Here is a 26,903-nt window from a genome sequence, read left to right as displayed (position 1 = left end):
AAGTCTTATTATGCCCTCAAATCCTGCAGACACAACATAACACCAGTTTTTGAACAGGAATGCATCTATCCCTGTTGCTGCACATGTAACATGCTTGCCTCTCCTCTGCAGTCTCCCACTGCCATTGTGGACAGAGCTATAGATATGAACTTTACAAATACCTGTGAACAATTTGCATGATGAAATGAGGAGTGTATAGAAATGTGTTCCTCAGCATGTCAAATCAGATATAAATCTGCCAAATGAGAGATCACTTGCTAAGACAGCTTATCACCTATCAGTAAATATCACAAACAGATGCTGAAGATCCACTGCTTCCTCACATACCACTTTAAGAATATGCAATCTCCCAAATCTAATGACTTTGTGGCACTTTCAATGCTTTTTGCGTCTTGCTATTTTCTGTGAGAGGTAGCATGAGGTAATAGCACAGAATGAAAAATTTCTACAGGAAAGCGTTCTCTGACAAAAGAGATTTTCAAGATTGTCCTTATTTAATGCTGTATATAACGCCTATTTGCCATTTCACCATCACAAGCCCTTAGCAGAATTCCCAGGGAAGCCTTACCAAGTGGTGGTTCAGGAAGCACAAACGCATTCAGCTGAACCTCATTCTTTGGCAGGGTCACTTCGACGCTGTCTCCAGCGGAAACTACCAGCTCCTTCATAACTGAGAGGGAGAAACACAGAATTGAAAGAGGAACAGGAAAAAAAATTAGATATGTACATAAAAACTGCCTTGGCTTCAGAGTCTGTGGACTAAAAACCAGCTACAAATGGCTGTATTTTGTAAACATCCCGTCACTTAATATAGCTCCCGTTTCAGGTTTCACTCTCATTGTTAATGCAAAAGCACTAATGGGGTTTTACCATTTTAAGGCAAGCCCAAAATCACTCAGTCATCTCTCTCTCTTCGCAGATACTGCGCAGCTCCTGCGCCTTTTCTAAAGAGCTGAAACGTGACCCTCGGCCCTGTACAGGGGAATCTATTCACCCAGGTCCAGCAGGATGGGAAGGGTTTTACCTGACAGGTTTTCGCAGAGAACCCAGCTGCAGTCTCATGGCAGAGCAAGACAAACACTGCTATTTACCAAACTGCAATTTCAGATCCTCACAAATATATGAAGAATCCACGGTATTTCTTTTTTGAAAAATTGCTGGGGGGCTAAGAGTTTTTTTTGAAATCTGCATAGCTACCACACTGAGTACGGGAACTGAACATACAAACCTGTTCCTTTTATTTGTATTTTCTTTTCATCCCTTTCTTAAGACTTTTCTTGCCATTCCATTTCAAATAAATTGACAGGTAGTTTGTTTTTAAAGACTATTGGGTAAAGACTTGAAAACTATGGCTGGTGACATTTTTTTTCCTGCTTGTTATTAGCATTAAGATGACCAGAAAGGTGACCACATTTCTTAAGAGTACCTCTTGGCCTCCTCATCCTACTCTTTCCTCCCCATTTGCTTTATTTTTGTCTTTTTATTATCGGGCCTGAGAATTATGCATAGAAAACAAGAATTAAAGTTGCTTTACCCTAGTTTGACCCTGTCAAAGACAATGTTTCAGAGATATGCACAAAAAATCCAAGTTAAAAAAGATGGAGAAAATGTCATTAAACATTTAGCCTTTCTTCCATCTGTTTATTAGCTACTGGAATTAACCAGTTAACTAAAAGAAAACAAATTCATCAAACTCTCATTTTCCCCTCTCAATTACTCCAGATCCTGGGATATTACAACTCCATCAGTCTTTCAGCTGCTAAGAGTTCCAAGGCAAAAAGAAATCTGAATTGAGCAGGAAAAAAACCCCAAAACACAACAAACAACAAAACCCCAAAATCCCGCTTGGAAAAACTACCCTTCACGTCATCTTTGTATTATTTAGCAAAACAAGGAGGCCCTCGCTACGTTACTTTTCCAACACAAGCCACTGAAGACATTTGAAATATATTTTCCAGTTTTAGCTGGGGTAAATACTAACTTGTTAGCACAAGCATCCAATGAGCTTCCTGCCAAAAATGTCTTTGGATGCAGCGTTTCCTTTACACTTTCCATTTTTTCCCTTGTAAGGGAAAGGAACCCTAAATTCGAAAGAAATTCAGCTGTGAATACTTCAGCAAACTGGATTAACTGAATTCTGAGATATCACATGACCAGTATACACCATTCAATGTACGTACACATCCTTAGAGGGTGAGCTAATGGCCTGGGTGAATTAACAGAGCTGTCCAAAGTGCGTTTTGGCTTTTATGCATTTTCAATAGTTTGTTTTAAGAAATACCAGTGCGAACAGAAACATCATTTTACTGCAAAGCAAAGCATGGGCTAATGGCCAAGTACACTGCTCTCCACAGCTGAACTGTGCATTGACATTTCAGGGACAGAAGATAAAAGAATCAGTTACACCCCATTTTGAGTAGACATTAAGATTTCTGCTCAACTTGATAGAGAGCAGTTTGTCAAGACTACTGAAAGAATGCTTCACAGGACTACGCCTTGCACCACGTCTCAACTTTCACTTTGGGAATTAAGATATCACCATTACTTTCAAGCTGTTCCTGGAAATAGACCCAATGGTCACGTGCAGATTTATGATGCCAAAGTCCCATTCTCAGACCTCATGAGGGAAACCCCGGGGTTCAACCGGCACGTGCGCTGAAGCATGTATCTCAGCACTTTTTCAAAGGTACCATAATTTCTGAAATTATCTCGTATTTTTCAATACTGCAATGGCTTGTCAGCAAAACCTGAACAGATGACATTTGCCGGAGCACTGCATGTTCTGACCTGGTGTGGTGGCAGTAGTACTTGGTGATGCAGCAGTGTTGGTCTGGATTGTAGAAACACTGCCATTTGTGGGAACACCACTTGGCACAGAAGTAGCTGTCTGCATCTTCGTTGTGCTTTTCCCCGGCATGGGGCTGACTGTGGGCAACACATCTGAGGAGTCAGGATGGACCGAAGCATCATCTGGCTGCCCAGGCTTCTCGGTCTTCCCTGTGGCCGTCAAGCCCTGTGCTACAGGACTGGAGAATGTAGCCAACACTGATGGTTCTGATGCAGATGTTCCCGTGTGGATCTGTAAAGAAAAAAGTTGTCTTAGTTTGACTTGAACACTGAATGTCAGTTTTGTTTTGCTGTGTTTAAGTTGTACTTCACCTCCTCCAGTTAGGGAGGCTGAAAAGTCCCTGGTTTGTTTTTCCCAGAAGCAGGATATTTTACTGCTTCCTCTTCTCTCTTCTGAATTGTTTCTCCATGTTCTTCGTCCACCACAGATAGGCCATTTCTAGCTCAGCTGAACACCGGTTAAGACCATAGATTTAACTACAGCATCTTAAGTACCATGGCTGTTGATGTGGCAAACGTGACAGAAGATCTAGGTTCAAAACTGCAGTGAGTGGAGCTAAAAGAACATAGAGGTGGGATAAGAAGAAACAAGAAACAGGGACCAGGAACTGGCGTTCATTTGGGCCATTTATTTTGGTCAAGCAGCCCTTTTTTCTAAAGCTGTGCAGCTGGCAAGCACAAAGCAGAAGGATTGCAATGGCATTTTTATGTAATAATCAAATCATTGCAGCAAGAGGAAATTTATTAAGAATCACTCTTCAAAGCAAGGTGACCTGATACAAACAGTTCCCTGCGTGCATGCCACAGGAGACGCTGCTGGGGCAGGGAGCTGAGCTTGCGGGCAGAAAGTTTGCTCACATCCATACAGGATGAGCCACTTTATTGAAAATAATCAAAGTGGCAGGAACAATTTCCCTTCTTTCATCAGAAAATTCCTTTTACAGTACCCAGCCCCATTCCAGTTCTTAGCCTGCCAGGCAATACTCTTGACAATTCACCTTCCACCATGAAGTACGTGTGTGTGTCACATTTTGTTGAGCTAACTCTATTTTGAGAACATCTGCTAAATATTTAAAATGGAGCAATTTACTGTCTTTGACTTGGGAAGTGTTTTGGAGCTGAATTGCCCACCACTACTCCCCACTAGAGGAGCTGATCAAAAGCTCATATTGGAGGAAATATTCTCAAGCTTTTATACCATGCTGTTGGCATTCAGTCCAGGAAACAGGTACTGGAAAAATGCTCTAGACCACGGTGGGCAACATCCTGGTCAGTAAATGGGCTGGGCTTCAGAAAACACTGAATGCCAGTTGTAAAAATAAAGCTGTGCTACACAGCTGTACTAAACAGCCAGCCAAGCCAAGGGTAGCAATGAAGGCATTGAAGGCTTCTCTGCAAGAAGGTTTTTTTGCAGTCTTGGGCAAATCATTTCCTCTCCCCATATCTCAGCTAACTTTCCCTCAGTCACAGAGTTTAAAACATCTCAATTCATTTGTACATTTGATTAACGTCTGAGCTTCATGGACCAAAGAATCAAACACTACTTGTTAGTGTTATGGACATAAGCTGTTTTTCTCTATTTGCTTACTTGTTGATGGGCTTCCTTTAACAAAACTATGGATTCTTTGGAACAAAGATGCAGGCAAAATCTGGCATACTGTTCTGTGCTGCTCTTCATTGGCTGTCCCAAGCAGTACCATCTTACACCCATCCGTAACTCTGGCCAACTCAGGATACTGACTCCCTTTTGCCAAGTAATCCAGTAAGATAAAGTTAGAAATATTGGCACAACAAGAGGGGAACAGCCAGGCAGGAACTCAGACACTTGAGACAGACTCTTTAGGAAAGGCACAGGCGCAGAAAGTCTCCGTGACTTCATACCGCTATGGGGAACCACTTTTTGCTTAGCAAGCATCAACCCAGACAGGTCACAAGAACAGCTGTCACAAACAGCACGCAGGAGACCAGCATCCGCCCGCTGGGCACAGCAGCCGAGTCTCCACTTTACTTGGCAATATTTTCAGTGAGCTGGATGCTTCCTTGACTCACTTTTTAATGACTAAAAAAACCCAAAAACTTTACAGTTAAGAGAGATCCTCTTCCTCCCAGAAGTCTTCAGGATGAATTGACAGCCAAATGTCTGCGGAGAACTTGAATTAGATAAGCTTTGCCTGGGGCAACATAACAGTCAAAAATGCCTCTAATGCTTGCAAGCTGAGACATTTCTTACCTTTACTCCATAACCAGGAATTCTTTAAAGCAAAGAACAGAAGATTTCATTCTTGGGAATAAACAAGGAAGAGACTAGAAGTTTGCCAGCTGTCCTACCTTATTAGCTCAGAAAATAGAGAGAAGCGGCATATTGGCCTGAGTGAATGTAGGAGTGTCAGACACTTCTGATTCCGATCCTTAACTGCCTTTGGCCTGGGACAAGTGACCTGGTCTCCCTGTCTGAGAGTTCTATGCCTCTAAGATGGAACTAGAACAGCTATGTGCATCAGAACCTGCACTGAACCTAAGTTACTTGAAAGAAAAATACCTGTGTTCTGGAATTTTCTTTTATTTTTTAATTTAAATGGGCCTTCCTTGGCTAAGCCTAATCTGAATTTACAAAATAGGCTCTTTTCAGCTTAGATTGTATCCTTGGTTGTTTGCACTAGGTGCTGTGTCTGTGAAGACCCTTAAGACACAAAAATGTGGGTAACGTCACAAACCATTACAGAATTAGTGCTAGCTGTGAAGAGAGACCTCTCCTCCTTCTTCATAGGGTAAAAAGCACCCAGTACTAGCAGGAAGCATAACAGAAGAGTCAAACACCAGTAGCCAGAATTGTGAGTGCTAGAATGAGCTCTCTGGCTCCGTTGTAACAACTCCACTTTAAAGGCTGCAGCTTTTTCCATAGTTTGCCTGCAGAGCTGCTGCAGTGCTGCTGCAGCCCTGGTCATCAGCAGTGCTGCGCTTAAATACTTCTCCTGACCGGCTATTAAATGCATTGCTATATCTTAAAATTGACAAGTATTTCTACAACGAGGCAGAAAAAAATTGGTGCCTGGAAAATGCCACTCACTTTCATGGAAAAGCACAAATTTCTCTTCCTTAGTTAAGGGCTGATGAGCAGGGTGCACTGCAGTTTATCCTGGTACACTCTCCTTCACCCATCTCTGGCTCTATAGCATGGATATAGTAAAACAACAAATTAATGCTAGTTGCACATTAGCAAAGAACATTGCAGATGGCTATGGAGCTATCAGAACCGCAAGAGGAAAATTAAAACTCAGTGAGGCAATGTTTTCCTAAAACAGTCACTTGACTTCTCCCTGAATCTCTAGGAGCAAAAGAAAAGATTTGCCTCGCCACACATTCAATGCTTGTCAACAAAAGGGGGGAATATCCACATTAACTTCCTTCTCCTCTTCTAGAGAGAAGTTAAGAGCCACTTTGACCTCAAATGTCCCTCCCCACTTCAGATGTTTGATGCTTTCAGGTATGAACTGCTTTGCATGCAGTAACAGTCCAGTATTCTCCCGACCTTCTAGCCCACCTGCCAAACCTTCTTTAAGAATACATAAGTATTTTTAAATGCACGGCATTCACCTGCTGAAGCCATGTGTTCCATGTACTGGACCAAATCTAGCCCAGGTGAAATTCTACTGATTTCAGCATGTGTATAACTTTACTTACTCTGGCCCATAACCAACCCAACTTGGAAAACTCCCTGCTTTAGCATCTCCCTCCTGCAAAGGCTGGCCACGTCCCAAGTACACAGCCTTGAATGTTATATCCTTGGCCTAAATTAAACTGCTCTCAGATCAGCAATGCAAGGACAGCTGCATAGCTTGCCTTATATTTTGCCAGTGAAAGCTGGATGGTTCAATAATCAAGGAATTAGCCCAGGGCTGGGTAGAACCAGCTTCAGCTCAATACTCCTGTTAAGGTGGATTTTTTAATTCTTTCTCCTCCTCAAAAACTCTATCCTAAACCTCAAAAATGTGACTGCCAGGAATTCCATCACAGCCAAATATATTTTAGTAAGAAGTTTTTATTTTGATGAACGTGCATTTTTTCAAGAGATACAGACTTTCCTACTATCAAAAACCAGTAAGGAGAAGAAAAACTTTTCCCCAGCATACATCCAACAGTGCACCTTAATGACAATGGAGAGCGCTTCCTAAAGATGGGACATCCTGGATACTCAGCAATATTCAGAAGCTGATTAATCCACATCATTTCGTATTTGCAACCAGTTTACTGACAGGCACTGAACAGTAATAATACAACTCAGAATGCAACACTTCAAACTGAACAAGCAGGGACATATAACAACTATTACCCAAGAGCAACAGAAGACATTTAAGACTGGCTGTGAAGAAGTCTCCCCAGACGTTGCATGCGTAACAACTGAGAGAATGGGGTCACTGTGTAAATCTCACTGTGTAAATTAGGAGGAAGAACGAACAGGCAGAGTGGAAATGCTGCAATACTGCAGGGGAGAGAGAAAACTGAGATCTTGAGTCAGCCCTAAATGCTGCGGGGTTCTGGAAAATCAAACATTTGTAAAGTTTTAGTGCATGATTTCACACACCACCCGGGTTGCCCTGGAGCTCTCAGCGGTGTCCCTTGGCTGCTCTCCACATCCTGCTCTGCAGGGTGGTGGCTCAGACCAGTCACAGCCCTACCTGGAACCAAGATTTGAATACAAGGGAAAGAAATAAATTCAGTCAAGTTTCCAGAACAAGAATCTAACTACAGGAAAAGGCATCAGGCTTCAACAGTGGCAAATCTTAGAAACGTGGCAAAAGGTATTTAAAGAACAGTTTCACAAAGTAGAATTCTTTCTATTTCACCATAACCATAAAGTGCATGGGCTTTTTTGTATGATAAGGCTCAAAAAAATATTTGCAGACTTAAAACGACAAACACCATTTAACAATTGAAATGTGCGAATTTCTCTTTAACATCTAGATTTACTAGATTAACATTGTACATGTTTGGAGTAGAGACTAAACTGGTTTCATTCAACCAATGCCAATGTAAGCTTTTGTGGATTTGAGAAACTGAAGCAGTCTTAAAAACAGAACAAAAAAGTTGGCATTAAGATGCCAGCTCAAGCAAGCAGGCTGACATGAAAGTACACTGGAAACTCTATGCATGAGTCTATAAAATAATGTATTTAACTGCCTCAATTCAGCACTCAAAGGAAAACAGCTTATTTTATTTTGTGGACCTAAAAAAGTACTTTTACAGGTAACAGTTTTCAACTCCCAGGTACTTCCCACTGACATCACATCTCACCTTTCCTTCTCATCTGGCAAGTATGCTGTGTGATTACACAAAGGATAAGCATTATCATGACCTCCACCTCCCCTCAACTTCCCACAGACGGTTTATCCCAGCTAGGAAGAGGGGGAAAAAAAAACCTTACCCCCCAAAAACCAAATAAAAAACCCAACCCTTGGCCTTGCCTTGTTGACAGGAGGCTGAAAACAGGCATCCAGAAAAGTACCCTATCACTTAAGCATTTTTAAGTCGAAGTCTACATAAAGCAAGACTGAGCAGGAGGGTGACAGCTGTCCAAGAAAACCCCATTCCACTCCCAGCAATCACACTTACCTGTGGCAAACCAACACTGTCTGCATCGCTTGATCTATTCACATTATTGCTTTTAGGAGAGAACAGGCTTTTGGTTTTCTGCTCTCCTGGATTCTGTCCATTTGTCAGCGAGTCTTTCTTTTGATTTGGATGGCCTTCAGGAACAGGCGTGTCTGCCACTAAGTGCTTCAGTACTTGATCCTTCAAGCGCTCTGCTTCACTTCGGCTGCTCCTAGATTTGCTGTCTGATGCTCTGGCTGCAGCCTCACTGCTGGGGCTCGCTGCTATATCCCTTTTCAGGAGTTCCACCCTGTTACCTGCCAAGCTCCACTTCTGGAATGACCTCTGCAGTCTTTTTTTCCCCTGGACAGGGATGCCCCAGTCCAACCACTTGTGAAACCAGGTCTTCACATCACCTTCTGTTTGAAACTTTAAGAAGTGCTCTGTGCTTTTTGATTTCTTTAAAAACACCAAAACAGAGTCAGAAAAGCCAGTCCTGTTTGCCTGACACATGCCAGGCATAGTGCAGTTCACCTGGATGCACATATTTTCCAAGAACCAAAAGGCATCACAGGTGGGGCTCTGGCAGCAAGCAGTCTGACAGGACCGTACAGTATGAAATCCTTCCAGAAGCTGTAAATGGTGATCTTCCCACGATCTCAAACGGCCACCAAACAGGATCTTCCCTGGCTCGCATTTAGATCTGTTCCAGTTTGCATCTGGGAAAGGAGAGGGAAGACAAAGACAATTCTCAATCCTTTAAAGCAGTGTACAATAGATCCTCATCACTATTGTCGAGATGAATTCAGGGCACACAAGCAATGTGGGAGAAAGGGTACAGGACAGTAAAACGGGGGCTTCTTGGAATCTATACCTGCCCTCAGTATCTAGTACTTGCACAAGATTTTAAGCAACAATCCACTATCTGCACCTCCTATCAACAGGGCCACCACGCTTCTTGATAGCAGTGCAGCTAAATCCATCTACAACAAGATTCGTGAAAACAGAAACATTCCTGTTCCAGAGAAGACTGTAAGGCACAGAGTGAACAGTGAGGGTGAGGTTACACAGCAAGTTAAGAGCCAGAAATTGAACCCAGGAATCCCGAGTGCAGTTTCGTACTATAATCAGTAAACAGCATTGCCTCTCTGCCCACGTTTGCCTCGAAGGAGAGCTCTGGAAACAGTGACACTGGCTTGGTTCATAGTATAAAGGCATGTTTTCCTCTTCCATGCTGATGTTTGAAGTCAGTCAACTTAACTGAAATTGCTCCATTTGAGAAGTCATTACATCTCCTAAAACAGAGGTCTGCAAGGCCTCTCCTTGCCACCTGCTCCACCGTAGTGCTTTCTGTAACAGAAATTATCTGTCAAACATGTTTTTTAAGAGTCAAGTGACTTCAGATCTCAGATCAGCGGTAAAGCAGCAACTGCTTTGCATATGGATTTTTTTTCTTTCTTAGCACAAAACATTAGAGTGCTTGCGGGGATCAATGGATTAAAGGCTTCCAAAATTCAGAGCTCTGAAGATTAAGGACTCCCTAAAAATAGACTAGCGACCTATGGGACTGTTACACTGTGCCGTGTTCAGCATCCAAGGGATAATAGGTCACTGGAAGATTACTTTAGAAACTATGTCGCTGGACTCTGAGTAGTGCAGCTGGAGAATATGCTCCAGACCTAGCTCCCTGCCTGTCAAGAATGGAGTTCTTGAACACAACACAAATGGGAAACCTTTTTCTCCATTAAAATAAAGAAGTCTGAATTTAAATTATAATACCCTGATCGCCATTTCTTGACAGCATACAAAGAAAAGTTCAGTAACATATTACTATTCCAGTAATTCTTAATGAATACAGACTTCATGCTGCATTATACCCACGTTCACTACAGTGGGAACTAAACAAATTAATAGGCATGGATATAGAGGCTACTGATCCATCTGTCTTCCCTGAGAAGAATTCTCACCCCACTTCTCTTGTCACTTCCAAGTTACAAACACGTTAAAGATGGAATATGTTGAGGCACAGGAGAAAGACCACACAGATCTCCATGTCTCATCCACCAAATAAAAGTAATTTGGTGATGGTGCTTTTTATGATGCTTTTTTTTGGTGCAGTGCTTTTTATGATTCTTGGAAGAAATCATGCAAGGTCCCCACTGCCCGGCACAACTCCGACAGCACTGCTGAGCCACAGCAGGCTCACAAAGCAGGAAGCTTTTCAAGTGCCAACCACAACACAGACAGAAGTGCAGAGGGGGAAGTATTTTTCTGATCAAGTCAGGAGCTCACAAGCAGTCGTCAACCTCAACGTCCTGAAGCACCAGTCCTGGAAAACTCTCTGTGAGACTAGAACAGCACAGATGGATGCAGGTGTCTTCCACTCTGGCTGTTTTAGGCTACTTGAAGCATTTGACTTCAGGACTTTAAACTCCAGCCACAAAGACACTTACCTCACACTGCTGAGATGGCAAGGAACTCTGACCCTCTGAATCATAGCTAATACCCAAAGTTAGTGATATAAAAGTGCTATGATTTTCCCCTTCCTCCCGCACCATCCCCCAGGTGCAGGAGGAAGGAGAAAATCATAACACTTTTATAACCTTGTATGACCTGGATAACCTCATATGACCAAAGAAAGCAAGTGGGGAAGACAGAGGACATACTTCATTGTAATTTAGTTATCCCAACCACCACAGTAGGTGTAACAGCTTTTGTACTCCTGATCATTAAAGGTATCCACGTACAATGATTTTCTCACCCAGAATGGATTAGACACTTGTTTAAAATAAAGGGTGATGGCCATATTCCTGTACCTTTCATGTGGAATCTCCTGCTACACCAAGAATTTCAACCCAAAAAGGGAACTCACACCATCACGAGGAAAAGTTTGTTTTTGAGACTTCAGAAAGCAGGAAGCAAAAGTGTTATTTATAGCTTATTATGAAGCCAGCTCAGCAAAGGCAGTTTGAAGACAAGGCTCCAGAAAGTTGGAATCATCTGCAACAGAATGCACTTGAGATCTGTGACCAAGCCACAGGGGACCAGAGCTCCCCGTGGGTGTCTGAACTCACAACTGCACAGAAGGAGGGGAAGCTCTTCACTTGAGAAATGTCCAACTGCAACGTGTAAATGAAACTTTGCCTGTGTTCAACAGACAGAGAAGTTGACAACAGCACCTTTAAAATCAGCACCATCCTTGTCACACTTCATCAACACAGCATTTCCTTCGAGAGCAAGCAGACGGGCAGCCTGTCTGCCCAGGGCAACAACCGACCTCATTACACGCCGAAGTGCTTGGACTGACTTGGACTGACAGTCACCCTGACACGACTGTGCACACAAGCAGGGACAAGCACCTGGCATTAACCTGATGGGCTTGGAATTAGGACAGAGTACAGCGTGGGAGAGGTGTACACACAAAAGGTATGTGTGTGTATATACAGGCCCCCAGACTTAGAGAAACAAGTAACAAATGGAAGGATAATACTATTGTTGTGAATTTCGAGAGGATCTTATCCATTCAGACTCAATTTAGCCTAAAAAAAGTTCACTTTCCGTTAAAGGTGAAGCACTGTCCCTAATATATCCTGTGCAAAAGGGAAATGCGCTGCTTCCCACATCCCTAAAATCCCTCCTCCTCCCTGACCACTGCTCATCCATCTCTCCTTAGATGTCAGCCCTGGCTCATACATACTACTCAAATTAAGGTTTGATACAGAACCCACTGATATTCAGCAGCAGCTTTCTAGTAACAGGCTTAAAACTAAGCACAGACAGAACAGGACATATTTAAAAAAAAGTCTTCCCAGGGAAGATATCCCTTGTGAAAAATCACTACATACACAAGTATTGTATTTATTCGTCTAAAATGTAAAACCTGAATCCCCATAAGCATCTCCTAGGTATGCCAGAGCCGTGACTTAGCCCAGACGACACACTACCATGCTGAGAGCATTCTGCTTCTCTTTTAACCCACTAAATCAAGATGCAGAGATTTGAATTATATTTTGGCCAGATTTCATTTCCAGAACCCTGCTAATGCCCACCTAGAACATGTTTATTTGAAATTAGCCAATATGACTTCTGAATTGCTGTACACGGATAGCTTAAAACTCAGTTAACTCTCAGGAACGATAGAAGTGAACAGGCAACTCGCAACACGCCAGCCCAACATTCTAGATGTACATTTTCCACAGAACCATACTGATTTTCATCTAAGCAAGTCCCATGGTCTTTGGTGGGCATCACACATTCAGACAAGTCTATTTAAGTGCCATGGCAGAAAGCAGAGCTCCTCAGTCTACACTTGCATTTCATCTCTGAAAAGATGAAATATTTTCTGCCAGGAAAATTCACCCAGCCTGTTCACAAAACACTTCCTCCCTGAGAGTCCTGCAGGAACACACTATGGGCCAAACGAATTGTTGTGACGAGAAGCCACACGTTGCTATTCGCAGTCTTGCAAATGGGGACCTCCACAGAATCTGGTGCAGCACCTGCACTAGGTGGACATGGACCTGCACCAAATGAGAGAAGGCAGCTGTGAGTACCGGCAGAGCTACTAACCCCTGCTTACTGACAGCGCAGCCTGTTCAGTCCCTTCCAGTTCCTTGTGCTGGACCCTAGGCCACCACAGGCGTGCAGGAACTCGTAGGGTGGGTCAGACCAGCAGGCCAGTAAATCCAGTCACTGACAGCAGCAATGCCAGCAGCTTCAGAGAAAAGCACGAGAAACCCGTCGGCAGGAATGTCCCCGAGGACGAGTTCCCTCCTAAGCCCCAGCAGCCTACCCAGCCTAGCACAACACAAATCACAAGACGCCTGCACAGTGGGCGTGCTTAGTCACTTCTTAATATTGTTTTTGTCTTTTTTCTTCCCTAGTACAAAAAACGCTGCTCTTCTCAGGAATTTGGGAGTTCCTGTCCCGGCGATGCAGCTCACAGTTTTGCTGAACAGCAGAGGAATGGAACAGACACAAACAGTTTCTATTAATAAGCTCAGGTTCACAGACTTGCTCAGGCAGTTAATCCCTCCTGATATCAGATTAATGATTAAAGACTTGACTCTATAGACTTTTTAAATCTGTCACATGTAACCAATTATGTCAACATAGTTCCTCTTACGCAACTCCACGTGACCACACTGATTTCTAGGCCGCCATAATTCCTCTTCAGTTTAACAAACTCTGCTGCCTAAGTGACACAAACAAGACCAAAAGAACAAAAACTCTACAATGGAAAAAGTGTCTACATCAGGATAACTATGTCACATATAATTATATTTATTTCCGCACACGCATCAGCCTCCATGGTTTTAACTCTCCCAAGCAGCCCAGCCCTCAAACACTGCAGCACAGTCCGGAACACCCTCTAAGAGTGACACAGGATTCACAGCTCTCGCTCTAGACTTCTAAGATATTACTAAAGACAGGAAACGCCACGCAGGAAGCCCAGTCTACAAGGAAACACGCGATCCACCTGACACACCATCCAAACACACGGCGCTGAGAACCCTTGGCTAGGACCAGGAATACAAATATGTCTTTCCAGGTTCTAAATTAGCAAATTAAGGTCACGCAGCTCATTAGCTTAATCAAATCTGTCACTCGGTAAGTGTCCAGGAAGGCCTGGTGAAACCACAGAGACACTGCAGCAGCCTAGAGAACATGTCCACATAACCAAGAAACAAAGCAAAACAACCCCCATTTCAAATTTTGCTACCATCAAGACATAGCAGCCTTCCAGCAAAAAGAAAGCAGCTGGCAGCTGTCACACAGGTTGACATATACTGAGGTCACCACTGCCTCAAACCTGTAATTCACTACAACTTGAACAAAGAAAAAGAAGAAAAGGCACAGGACAAACTTTCTTAACTAGGATCTGGTGAATGCTACATACACGCATGGGAAAAATACCACCTCTCGGTGAAGATGTGGCCTCAAAACACTCACAGGAACTTAACACGTCTCTCTGAAAAGTCAGAATCTGAACTTTTTAAATAAAAAAAACCCTACACAATCCATTATGTGAAAACTTCCATACAAGCCACTAACTTGGTTATTTACTTGAGCAGGAGGTTGGTTACTCAAGTTTGAACAGGAAATAAAAAAACAAACTCAATAATTGCCTGTAGGCAAATACAGATTATTGACATACTGCGTTTGCGGAGTCTTAAACATTTGAGGGCTAAAAGAACGTCCCTGCCTTCCCAGCTTGCTTCAAGTATTCCTTAGGTGAAATTATTTTGCAGAGTATAACTTGTTCATTTTGCAGAAGAAAGATTCTCAGCTCAGAGAAAGCTCTCTGAGATTACAGGCAAGTGCCTGAAAGCCAACACCACGTGTGAAGATGCACACCACTAGCTGCGTGGGACAGACAGACACCCTGCTGCTGACCTCTTGGTTACTCAGAATAGCAGTTGGTTATCGGAGCAATACAGTGTTATGAGACGTGACCCCCTCACGCTCCACATCTCTCCTACCCTTTTGACAGCTCATTCAGTAACTATTACGGGTGGGGTTTTGTTTGGTTTTTAAACCAGCTACAATGTCTAGCAGCAATATTTTCACCTTCCTCTTAGAACATTTTAAACAAGCGAGAGGGATAAATATCATAAAAAATATAGACACAGTCCCAGACAGAACAGAAGAATCACCTGCTGAGGAGCACAAGGCACACAGGCAAGCGCACAGGTAGAACAGCTGCAGAGTTCTCAGCTCCCTCGCAGGTTTTCCCAGGCAGTATCGTGACAGAAATCGGGCGCTAATGCTGAACTTGGCTTCCAACCTCTTCTCCATGGCCTTTGTGGGCAGCAGCGGGGTTCTAGAAACACACAAGATATGAAACACAAAACATCCCCTGGCAATTGATACGTTCTTGCACAGATTCAGTTGACACTATGGAGCATTTGCGGAGGAAAAGGAATGTCTTGTCTTATCTGCTGTGACTTAGTCCAGCTGCTGCTAAGTAACTATCAATACACGATACTAAAGTGAAATCCGTAGTAGCAAAGTTTCCAGGGTTGAACTGCAGCGGGCCACCATGATGGCCTTTCCCATTACCCTTGTGATTTCCTTCTCCAGACCACCACTTTCAGTGGCAAAACATCTAATATCCGAGTCTACTGGATTCCAAAGACGCATTTGGGAAATCTCAGTTTCAAATACACCACAAGGAATGGACACCCGGCCAGCACCCCGAGCATAACACTGGCGCTGATAAACCCAGCACATCTGCCTGGCGATGTCATCCCTTGCATGTTGGTGCTGGCCGGTACCAGCCAGAAACCCACAAACAGAAACAAGAAGACAGCAATGCTGAGAAACACAGAGCCGAAGACCTGTTTTGCCTCATATTTTGCTCCACAGGGCACAGATCACAAAAGCATTGATGCTCCTTCTCAGCCTTTCTAATGCCAAGGGCTCTTTTACAGCCTCGTATGTCACTGAAATCTACATTAGCTCTAGGTGATGTGATATGAAAACATTAATTATTTCACAAGTAATAAATATGATCTGTTTTCAAAGAGTAATGAAGCACCATCAAGCACAAGGAGTTAAATCTGCCATTTCTGAAGAATCAAAAGGGAACATTGTCAGAGATCTGCCACTGCATTGCATAAAGACTCATCGTCCGTTAAACCTCGAGGGAATTTCACTCAACCCTCCGTGAGCTGCAGGAGCACTGGCAGGGATGGGCACAGGAGGAGAACAGGGGGGCTCATCAACCCGCGGCTGTTCAGCCGACAGGTCGGTAAGGAAACTTTCCGCCCCCCGGGTCTCCGGTCCGCCAGCCCCTGCGGAGACCAAACCGCGCTCCCGCGGGGGCTGTCCAGGCGGGACGAGGTGACTCGGGGCCGGGGCGTAGGTGCCGACCAGCCGGGTTCCCCCCGCACCAGCCCGGCTGGCAGGACACGCCGAGGGCCGAGGCCCCCCCCGGCCCCTGTAGGGAGCCGCCCGCAGCCTGTCAGTGCCCCCGGGGCCGGGACAGGGCCCCGTCGGGACGGGCGGGAGGAGGGAGCGCACCGGGCCGCCGGCGGGTACGTACCAGGGGCGCATGGCGAAGCGAGCTCGGCGGCTCCTCGGCGGCCTCAGGCGGGCGGCGGGGCCGGGCGCCGGGCGGGGCCGGGCCTCCAGCGCGGCGGGCCGGGGGGCAGCGCGGCCTCCTGCCCCGCGGCCATGGCGGCGGCGGCGGCGCCTCGGCAGCGGCGGGCGCCCGCTCGCTCACCCTTCACCCGGAAGCTGAACCGCGGCCTCCCGGAACCGGGACCGCCTCTGCGGGCGCCGTCCAGGTGGGTGCCGGGGCTCCGGGGCCGGCTCTCCGGGCTCGGCTCGCGGGGCGGCGCGCGGCGGGGCGGGGCCGGGCCGCCCTCCCGCAGCCGGCGGGTGAGGAGGCCGCGCAGCCACAGGTGATTTGCCCACAGGCCGCGCGGAGGCGGTGGCTTCGGGGACTGCCCAACAAGGCGACAGGCGGTTGGCCAGCGGCGCGGTGGCGGCGTGCGGATTGGCTGGGAGGCGGCACGGGGACGCGGGCGGCCTGGCGGAACACGGGTGAGGGAACGGGCTGAGAGACCCCGGGTGCCAGAGGCGCCGGTTTCACTCCCTGTCCGTAAACCGACCTGCCTGGCCATGGCCTCGGGCTCCGGAGACAGAAACTCGACGCTGAAGAGGTGCCTCGGTGTGCTCAGAGACGCGAGGAACGACAGCGAGCAGTTCGCAGCCCTGCTCCTGGTAAGGGACCGCCGCGGGCGCCGTCGCCTCAGGAACGGGCAGGGGGAAGGTGAAACGTGAAACCCGCCGCTGGAAACGGGAGTGCTTCGGGGCAAGGCACTTCAACGCCTTGGTGTTCCCGTCAGCAAAGTGGAGGGAGCCTGGCCTTGGCTTGGGCGTGCTGAGGGTTAGTCAGCGTTGCCGCACTCTTGAAGCGCCCTGGGTTAGCACTTAGACCAAGGGCCCAGCTCAGTGGGTACTAATGAAAGTTGTTTAGGCTGCTTCTTTGCCTGTTCCATCCTGTAAATTTAGCAAAGCCTCTTGCTATGCTGCGCACTCACCCCTGGTTTGCCTTACAGGTGACCAAAGCGGTCAGAGCTGGAGAAGTAGACGCTAAGACCCGTCGCCAGATCTTTGACGCAATTGGATTCACGTTTCCGAATCGCCTGCTCACCTCCAGGCAGCCCCCGGCAGGCTGCCCCGAGCACACCTTCCGGGCACTGGGCCTTACTCTGTTGGCATGTTTCTGCACCGATCCAGAGTTAGCTGGTCACTCTCAGATCCTGAACAAAATCCCAACCTTCAATGACATCCTGGTTTCCCCCTGCAATCCGGACAGCACGTCCATGATCGATGACGTATACCAGTGCCTGAGTGCTGTCATGGCCACTGCCAGGGGCCCCAGAGAGTTGGTGACCAAAGGGACGGTGTCCGCCCTGTGCCAGGCCTACGTGAATTGCAGTTATGGCTCTGACCGTGCTTTGACGCTGCTCCTGGGGCTGTTGGCCATAGCAGAGGCAAAGTGCTGGCAGAGAGACGCTCCGCACCTCCTGGCCGTGCTGAGCAAGCTCTCCGATGATTTTCTCAAGGCTGAAGACATGACTAAATTTGAGTTGTGTGAGATTCTGCCACACTTTGTCCCCCTGTCACCACCCCTCACACAGGACTCGCAGGGCTGTGAGTGCCTCCATAGACTTTACAAAGGGCTGGCTAACATCTTGGGCAGTAAACTCAGCCAGTCGCAGCGGGACCCTGCTCTGAAGCTTGCTGCCTGCCTCGTGCAGGCCTGTGGATCAGAGTGGATTCCAGCAGGGAGTGCTGGAAGCAAGTTCCTGGCCTTGCTGGTGAACTTGGCTTGTGTGGAGGTCCGCCTGACCCTAGAGGAGCCAGATCCCTTGGAGGTGGAGGGGAAGAAAGAAGTGGTAACAGCCTGCTATGTCCTTATTGAGATGGGGATCCAGGAGTGCCTGAGAGAAGAGAAACCGCTGCTAGAAGAGGTGCAGAAAATGCAGCTCATGAGGATCATGGAGGAGGCATTTGGAGCTGTAATATTCTACTTGAGACAGGTAATGCAGGGCTTTCAAGCAAAGAGCATGTTTTTGTGGGTTTCTCTGGGAGGCTTCGATCGCTGTTCACTGGGACGCTTAACGGGCGCTCAGCAGCTCATGGCCACAGCTGTGTAGAGCAAAATGTGCATCTTGCCCCACGGTGGTTTTCATAACTGCGGTAGCTTGATAGGACAGCAGCCCTAATGTGTCATTTTCTGTCTGCTTTCTTCTTCATGCAGGTTAAACAGGAGGAACTACAAGATCCTTTCATATTTGCTTCTGTTCGAATCCTTGGAGCCTGGATGGCAGAAGAGACATCCTCCCTCAAGCAGGAAATCTGTGAGCTCTTGCCTTTCCTTGTTCATTATGCCAAGAAGCTTTTTAAAGAGGGCAGCCCAGCTGCGAGTCTTCCCCAGCCAGAGCTGGTGAGCGCCGAGGGCGCTGGCTTACCCCAGGATGCTCTGAGGTGTGTATTTTAAGCACAGAGTTGATGCATTTTAGCACAAACCTGCTCAAAGCTTTTTCTATTTTCCGTTCTCCCTGCAGTGCTGATTCCATGGCTCTCTTTTCCCCCAGTTGGATGTAAATGCAGGGCTTAGACCCATTCTACCTCACGTTCCCAATTTCTTTCCCCTTCCAGATTTCTGCTACCTGGCTTTTGCCATTTAACAGCAGAGGACAGGCCCCGGGACATCCTCATCTCAGAAGGGGCACCAGCACTGCTGTATGAGTACTTCCTCCATCAGTGGGAGGTGCTGACCTCCGAGCCCAGGCCCCTGACTCCACTGACAAGCACTGAAATGAGTCTACAGACTGCGTGTGGGATTTTCCTTAACCTGGTCGTGACTGCACCGGACCTCATCAGGTAACAGAGCCGCAGGAGCTTGCTTTAAGATTGTCAGTGGGAAGAAAGAGGGTGCGTTGTGAAATGAGCTTGCAGGATCTTTTAAGACACTATGCTGAAAAAGGGATGTGCCTTTTTCGACACCAATTACGTTACTTTTTTGGTGCTGCATTTAACCTCGATGTTTTCAGGTGCTTCTGGCTCTGCTAAGGAAATGTGTCTCAGGGTTTGCTTTCTCTCTAGGCAAGACAAAACCTTTTCCTCCTTGATGGACACGTTGCTGAAGTCTCTTCCGCTTCTGCTGCCCCAGAAAGATCACCTGGTTCTAGCAGCGAACATTGCCACTCTGGGCCTGTTGATGGCCAGGATCCTTGCAAGTTCAGCAGGTAAGAGGACTTCCCACTGACAAAGTTGCACGTTGCTCTGCGTGGGCAGAGACCAGGTCTGGGTGGTTGGGCTGGAGAAAGCAATACAAGGGAAACAGGTCCAGTTTCTGTCATTGGAAAAGCAACGAAACCAAAAACCTGGAGGAGCAAGGAATATGCAGAAAATTCAGTAGGCTGATGGGCTAGGATTAAGAGATTTCTAGGGCAGGAGGATGGTATTCTGCAGACAGACCCACCGAAGGGTCCCTCCTTTGGCCAAGCGAGCTCTGTATCCAGTCATTATTTCCTTTTTCTTCCAGTTCTCCAGGGGACCCAGTCTGCCAAGGAGTTTTTCGGAGCCGCCATTCGCTTCCTATCACAGGCCCACACCGCCCAGGCAGAGCCCGGTAGCGACGGCTTGGCTGCGGCCGTGTCGCCCGCCTACGCGAGTGCCTGGGCTGATGTCCGTGAGCTCTGGTTCCTGGGGATGCAGGCCTTGGCCGGCTGCGTGCCGCTTTTCCCCTGGCTGCCGCCAGCCGTCCTCCAGGCGCGGTGGCTGGAAGGCCTCTCGGAGTTACTGACCCGTGTCGCTCCAGCCTCGGTGGATTTTGAGCTCGTCGCTGCTTTCCAGGGCGTGTTGGTAGAGCTGGCCAGAGCCAGCAAGCCGTGCAGGGACGTCATCCTGTCACACCACGGCAGGGAGTGGGCCAACCTTTACGGTATGGCAGCTTTGGAACAGTGTCTGTCTGAGCAGTGAAGAGCCAGCAGCACCCTGCTGTGGGAGATGAAGCCAGACACCTGCACAAGATCTGTTCAACATTGCTCATGCACCCTTTGGTGCCGGATGGGGACAAAAAAACACATTTAAATGACCAAACTTTATGAAACTGGTGTGATGCAGCAGAGCTCAGCGGGATTTGCACTGTCCACAACCTGATGTGCAGAACTGTTGCTGCCTCAGAACATTTCAACATGCACCTGCTTGACCTTCTGTCAGTATTTCTTTTTGAAAAAAAGTACTTTTTATTATTAAAGATGTTTTCTGTTGCTTTGTTTTTCAAACTCCTGCAGTGTTGGGATTTATTTCTGCCCAGGGCCCCGAGAGGTTGCCTGCTTCTCCCTTTAACATGCTCTCCCAATTTTGTCACAGTAAGCCCTTCAGCATGTCACCTTATTTTCTGTCAGAGGCCTGCACATGTTAGTAAAGTAACTTGGCATTACACGTAGAAAGCTGCAAAAGGCAGGAACAGGAAGAGCTTTAAAATTTACCAATAGCAGTGAGAACAACTCTGTAACTTGGCACAGACCTGTCCCCTTCTGGGGTGAAGTTGCACCAAGGCCCTTTAACCGTGCTGTGGGACGACCCCCCTGCTCGTATCCGCGACTGGTACTATCATCCCAAATTCACGCCTAGAAAACCCTCACAGCACCACTTGCCGTTGCCTGTTTTGCCCTGTAAAACACCCGCGCACGGCACGGCCACGAGGATTTGTATTTGCTCAGGCTCCCTCTCGCTGCAGGGATGGGATGTACAGGGGGAGTTTTCCACTCTTGCGAGGCGAGGGGTTCAACCTGCAAAGGCCTTGGCTCCCTTTAGAGCCTTCGGGTAGGGATTGTGAAAGCAGAAATGCGTGAACTACACCTCGCTGGCTCCCTGCAGACCGAGGAGGGCTTTGCTTTACGGAAGAGAAAGGCCCCACGTACGATGGGGGAGTAAGTCACCTGTACCGCTGGCTTTGCAGCCTGGGCTGCCGGCGCCCGGGTACCCCGTGAGCCCGAGCGTAACAACTCCCAGAAGGAGCAGCCGGGACGGGGTGGTGTTTGGGAGCCTGGCTGACGGAGGGTGGCTCGGGCCGGAGCAGAGCTCCCTGCTCGGGCTCTTCCAGCAGGTGTCAGCCGAGGAGCTCTTCGGGAGCGGCAGCCTCGCCGGGACCGGCCCTCCTGGCAGACCGGGCAGAGCGAGGCACTGCTCCAGGCTGCCTTCAAAACTCGTGCTCGGGGGGCTGTGGAATCCTCTGATTGAGCGAAGATCGAGCGAGGAGCTGTCTCAAAAGGAGGGCTGAGCCTGGGTGCATTCCTGCTTTATATATACTTTTAGCTCACCGTTTTACAAAAGCAAATGTCTTACACAACCGGAGAGGACGCGCCTACTGTTGCTCAGGAAAAGTATCTTTCTGATCTTTCCAGCTCAGCCCTGAAAAGTTAATGCAAGTCGGAACAAAGGTAGGTGCTACCAGAAGAAAGCGAGGCAAGCCAAACAAGCAAATGAGCCTCCTGGCCTTGGAAAAGAGCATAACTCTGCTAGAGCGTGGGCTGGGAGAGTCTCCCCATCCTGCCAAGAACACCTCATCCCTGCACTGCGGGGAAACATCAATGCGTTGGAAGAGTCAGAAACACATTTCAGATTGTCAGAAAAAACATCCAAACCTTCAAATGCTTACCTTCGACTATTCCCAGTCCCGTACACTGTTCTGCCTCTGGTCAAATGGTGTGGGCTTCCCATTAATGAAAGGCTATCATTAGCACTAATGAGAGATACATGCCTGTATCAGCAGGAGGGTGCTCTCCTCTCTCCCAGCACTGCACTGGGCTCGCTGTGGTTAGCGGTGCTGGCTTGGCCACCGTTCATCCCCGCGGGCAGTGGTAGGAGCTTCCACAACACCTTGACCGGAGATCCAGTCTGGGCCTGCAGGACCCCATCCAAGACCAGAGCAGTCCTAGACCCAGAGGCCTTTGGCTGCTGGTCTTTAATTCCCAGGCAGGCTACCTGCTCACGGCATAGCCAGGCTCCCTGGGAGCAAACCAAGAGCCCAGGGAAGTCCCCCAGTTTATCCTTCACCACATCCCAGTGGGTTTTGGCCACCAGCAGGTGCCTGGAGAGGAGCACCTGTCCCTCGTTCTCACGCTCTTCAGTGGAAAGTCCCATCAGGTGCGGGAAGGAGCATCCATGCCTCGCCAGATCTGGACCCTCCCAGAGACCCTGATGGCTCATCATATACTTGTTCCTTTGCATAACATGAAACACACCCCTCCTGGCTGCCTGTGAGCTGAGAGAGGACGGGGTGAGACACCTTGCTCTGGGATGTTACTGAGCTGAACACCGGAGGAGATGCATTGTGTAGATGCTGGGGCTCCGTGAGCAGTATTATTGCTCTCTTGTCCCAGGACATCACTTTCCAAACACATTCTTGGACAGAGCACCCTTCAAAGGCTGGTTTCCCTCCTGGGACTCCTGGGCTCCGACAACAAGGAGTGCAGCATGTTCAGGAGGGGAGAGCACCAGAGCTGGTGGAGGCCTCCTGCCATGCGGGTATCTCCCTTGGCTCTGCTTGGGCTGGTCTGCAGGACCCGGCGTGCCCGGGGCAGCTCAGCCCAGTGCGAGGGAGATGGTGCCCCTGCAGCCTGGCCAAGGCTTCAAAGGCTGCGGGGTGACTCCTCGGCCACCTCGAGCTTTGCAAGCCCAACCCAGGTTCTGCCACTGGCAGCTGGCATCTGTGGGCATCGATCCTCTAGTGCCAGAAAGGTGGATGATGGTATCACCTAACGTCTCCTGTCTGCCCCAGCGCAGTGGAATCCCAGAGCAAACTGTGCTTTATCTCCCAGTGCATTTTCAACGCCAGGGCGAACTCTCCAGGAACGAGATGATCATTCACCATGGCTGGGACAAGATGGATAAGGCCCCAGAGGAGCAAATGCACATTCTGTCTCGCTTTGACAGCTTAAATGTCATAATGTCATTGCAAACCCGACCATGGCATACGTTATCTTACAGTGTTTATTCATATCACCCCAAAAGCACTGGCAATAAAATTAAATATTTCATAAGGTTGTTATTTGGCTGCTGTGCTGCAGGAACCAAGCACAGCCCCCTCCCACAAACCTCTTGCCATGAGATGTAACAGTGGTGCTGAGGGTGGGAGGCCTGAGCAGCGAGGGGGGCTCTCCCGTTCCCTGCCCACCCCTCGACGGGGTCCCTGTCCTTCTCCCCGAAGCCCTGCCTGGCTCTCCAGCCCCCTAGCAAGGAGCTTCTTTCCCCACCTGGATTCCCAGGGAGGGGATGTGGGAAATGTCCAAATTTCTCTGAGATGTCGGGAGCTGGGCTTCTGGAGAAGAACCAGTTCATCTTTGGCTGGGGCAGAGACCTGTGCTCACATACTTTTGTTCCCGTGCCCCTACCGCCCTGCTCGGCAGGTATTTTTGCTGCTGACCCCCGAAAGCAGAGGTTGCTGCCTCGAGCCACTCGCACGCTCCTGGAAGAGCCGACACACGCATTGATCTCCCTGGGAAGGAGCACTGGGATCTTTGTTACAAAACCAGTTTTTCAGAGATTTCTGGCTTTGGATGCAAATGCAACAAGTGGTCCCCGGGGTGGAGACACGGCCCACACTGAGAGCGAATGCTCCCCATAGCTGGGGGGCGAGGGGGCAGCTCTCGTGTTGAGGACCTCAGCATGATCATGTCATTCTGTTAGCAAACATGAAGGATGTTTGGCAGAGCAAAACACGAGCGCAGCTGGATGTGCACATGGTCCTTAAACTGGGAGGCTAAAGAGCAGGTAGTGGAGAGCTGCGTTGGAGCGCCCTGTGTTTAGATGACCCCCAGTAATTGCTCTGGCCAGTAACAGAACCAGGCAGCTGCTGGGACAGCATGTGTGCAGCACCCGGTGTGACAGTCCCTGGCCCTGTCTGGGACCTCGGGACAGCAGGTTAAAAAGAATAGTTGTTCGTCATCACCATAATGGCTTAACAGCTGCCTCCTGCCCATGGGAGGCCCATGGGTTTAGTTTGCTCTCGTCACCAGGTGGGTGAAAACGCTCTTAGCAAAGCTGTACAGAGGGGATGGGGTGGTGAGGGACTCGGGCAGGTCTCAGGCGTCTTGCACGGATTGTTCGGGTGCTTGCGGGGCTCTGAGTGGGTTGCTGGGCAGGACCAGAGGGCTGGGAAGGTGCTGCTTGTGCTCCCAACGGAAAGGGTGCCAGGGCGGAGGAGCTGCTGGGGGCTGCACAGAGCCCCGGGGGAGAGGAATGGTCAGAGGTCGCCTTTGGCATGGACACACACAGCCCCCAAGAGCAGTCACAGCCACTTGCTCTCGTCTGCTGCGAGGTCCCTTGTCCCCTTCCCGGGCACCGCTGGGCTGGGGAGGTGAGAAGCCCCAACCCGACCCCCTGGCAGCCCCACCAGGGTCGGGCTGCCCCGGCCCCCTGCCCAGCCCACCGCATTGCCACGAGCCCGGTTTGCCCGGCATGTTTGGTGGCAGCGGGGCAGCTTTGCCTTTTGTTTTTCCTTCCCTTTGTCTGTCAGTGCTGCAGGTTTCCTCTGTTCAGTCTTATTTTTGGGTGGAAACACGGCTTCCCTCCGAGCTGCCACCGGGCAGCATCCTCCCTCTCGCCCCACGGACCCATGCGCAGGCCGGCTCGCAGCCCTTCCCGCCCGGATTTTGCACAGTTTCACCTCTTTCTGATGAATAAAGACTCAGCATTATACGGACTAGACGAGCAAGGGACGTTAAGAATGAACTGGAACATAACTGCAAAATACAGCATGTCCAATCCAATTTTTTCTAGCAAATGAAACAGATCTGGTGGAAAATAAATACAGAACTTTCAGGAGCAGCATCCTTGAACAGCATTTGAGGGGGGATGAAGAGATTTGAATAGATCAGTCCTTTATACCTCTGCACATCCCTCCTCCCTCCCTTAAATGCCATCTTTAATAGAAATAAATTAGAATAAATGATCAGCCCTTGCCTCCTAAAGACAGGTGGCAGGGTAATATTAAAAGAAATGAATAAAAATTCATTTAATGAGCATTGTTAATTAAACCTGGAAATCAAAGAGGTCTGAGTTGTGGGAATTCAGAGGAAAAATGAAAATGAAGGGAGCTGTAGCTTGGGGCAGGAAGAGTGGAATTAAATTAAATGCAATGTGGGATTGTGTTTGTTAATGTCTATCACACATCACGGTGTATCACAGCTGGGGGTAAAGGGTTTGTTCTCTGCTCGCACACAAATTACACGCCGCCACCAATGGAAACTCCTGCACAGCAATGGGCAGCCGGCTCCCGGCGGGTGGCACGGTGAGACCGTGGGGACCCTGCGGGGACACGGCCACCCCGGAGCCCAGCCACGGCGCCCGTGGGCCGCGCGGGGCGTGTGCGAGTGCGCGTGTGTGTCCGTGGGTGCCCGGGTGCCGCGAGTGTGTGTCGGGGTGTGCGAGTGTGCGTGTGCTGGTGTGCATCCCCGTGCATCGCTGCGCGGGTGCATCACTGCACCGGCGTGGGCGTGGGCGTGTGCAGCCGCCTGCGTGTGCGTGTTACCGGTGGGGGGTCAATGGGGATCACTCTGTGCCGCTGGCAGGGCCGCCGCCGCCGTCCCCAAGCCCCCCGGGGCCGCCCCGTCCGCCCGGCTCGCCCCGCCGGTGCCCGGTGCCCGGTGCTGCGGGCCCGCCTCGCCCTGCCCCGGAGGGAGGGCCCAAATAGAGGGAGGGATGGAGAGGAGGAGGGAGGGATGGAGGAGGGAGGGATGGAGGAGGGAGGGCCGGGCCGGGGAGGCAGGCACGCTGCCTGTCGTTGCTCCCCGCTTTCCCCTGGCTCTGCCTCGCCCTCCCGCCCGTCCCCTCGGGCAGGGAGCCAGGCCCGGAGCACCCCCAGACACTTCTTTCTCTCCCCAGGCCCGGGCTGGGGCTCCCCGCTCCCCGTCGGGGAGAGGGGGAAGCGCCCCGGGGGGAGCCCCGGGCTCTCCCGGCAGGACCGGCCCCTGGCCCCGCTCCGGCCGCCGCCGGGGCCCTCGTTGTGCTCACGGCCGGGGCACCCGCCTCCCTGCTCGGGCTAATAAAGTCAAACTGTAGAGCATCGCCGCGGTCCAGCAGCCCGCCCGCACCCCCGGGCCCTCCCGGCCCTCGGAGCTCGGCCCCCGGTCCGGCCCGGGGCGCTCCCCGACAGGGCTCTCAGGCGGCGTGGCCCCGGGCGGGGGGAGCCGGGGGTGGCACCGGGGGAGGGGGGGGGTGCGGCACCGTGCGGCACGGGAGCGGCGCGGGGAGCCGCAGGAGCGGGGCCGCCCGACGGCGCGGGGAGCGGCACCGGCCGCGCTCCCGGGGGCGGCGGGTGCCCCTCGCCCCCCGCCCCGGCCGGCTCCCGCCGCCGTCCCGCTGCGCCCGCCGGCCGCCGTCGGGAGCCGTCGGAGCCGTCGGGGCCCCGCGGGAGCGGGCGGCGCGTCCCCGGCCCC

The 26,903-nt window shown here is 49.6% G+C and overlaps 2 protein-coding genes across 11 annotated transcripts in view; one reads left to right on the top strand and one right to left on the bottom strand.

The window, feature by feature from the left end:
• The window catches only part of KIAA0319L (KIAA0319 like), a 35,317-nt gene extending 18,726 nt beyond the window's left edge, over positions 1-16,591 (bottom strand). For 8 of the 10 annotated variants that reach the window (XR_012677169.1, XM_075173172.1, XM_075173173.1 and 5 more), the window contains exons 1-5: positions 16,484-16,591; positions 15,093-15,259; positions 8,458-9,155; positions 2,788-3,079; positions 569-670 (exon numbers count right to left, since the gene is read on the bottom strand). Coding sequence is in view for 9 of the 10 variants with exons in the window: in XM_075173172.1 (XP_075029273.1) it covers positions 569-670; positions 2,788-3,079; positions 8,458-9,155; positions 15,093-15,234 (1,234 nt within the window). In the remaining variant the exon portion in view is untranslated. The other 2 variants (XM_075173180.1, XM_075173181.1) reach the window with 2 other exon arrangements.
• A 259-nt stretch (positions 16,592-16,850) lies between these two features.
• NCDN (neurochondrin) lies at positions 16,851-20,744 on the top strand. Its single transcript, XM_075173182.1, has 6 exons — positions 16,851-17,166; positions 17,505-18,491; positions 18,713-18,939; positions 19,114-19,338; positions 19,561-19,703; positions 20,003-20,744. Exons 1-6 carry the CDS (start codon positions 17,065-17,067, stop codon positions 20,437-20,439), a joined length of 2,121 nt encoding a protein of 706 aa, XP_075029283.1. The 5' UTR covers positions 16,851-17,064; the 3' UTR covers positions 20,440-20,744.
• The last annotated feature ends 6,159 nt before the right edge of the window (positions 20,745-26,903 follow it).

Source organism: Calonectris borealis, chromosome 25, assembly GCF_964195595.1.
Source record: "Calonectris borealis chromosome 25, bCalBor7.hap1.2, whole genome shotgun sequence".
NCBI classification, from domain to species: Eukaryota; Metazoa; Chordata; class Aves; order Procellariiformes; family Procellariidae; genus Calonectris; species Calonectris borealis.
This window is presented reverse-complemented; position numbering and strand designations above follow the sequence as displayed.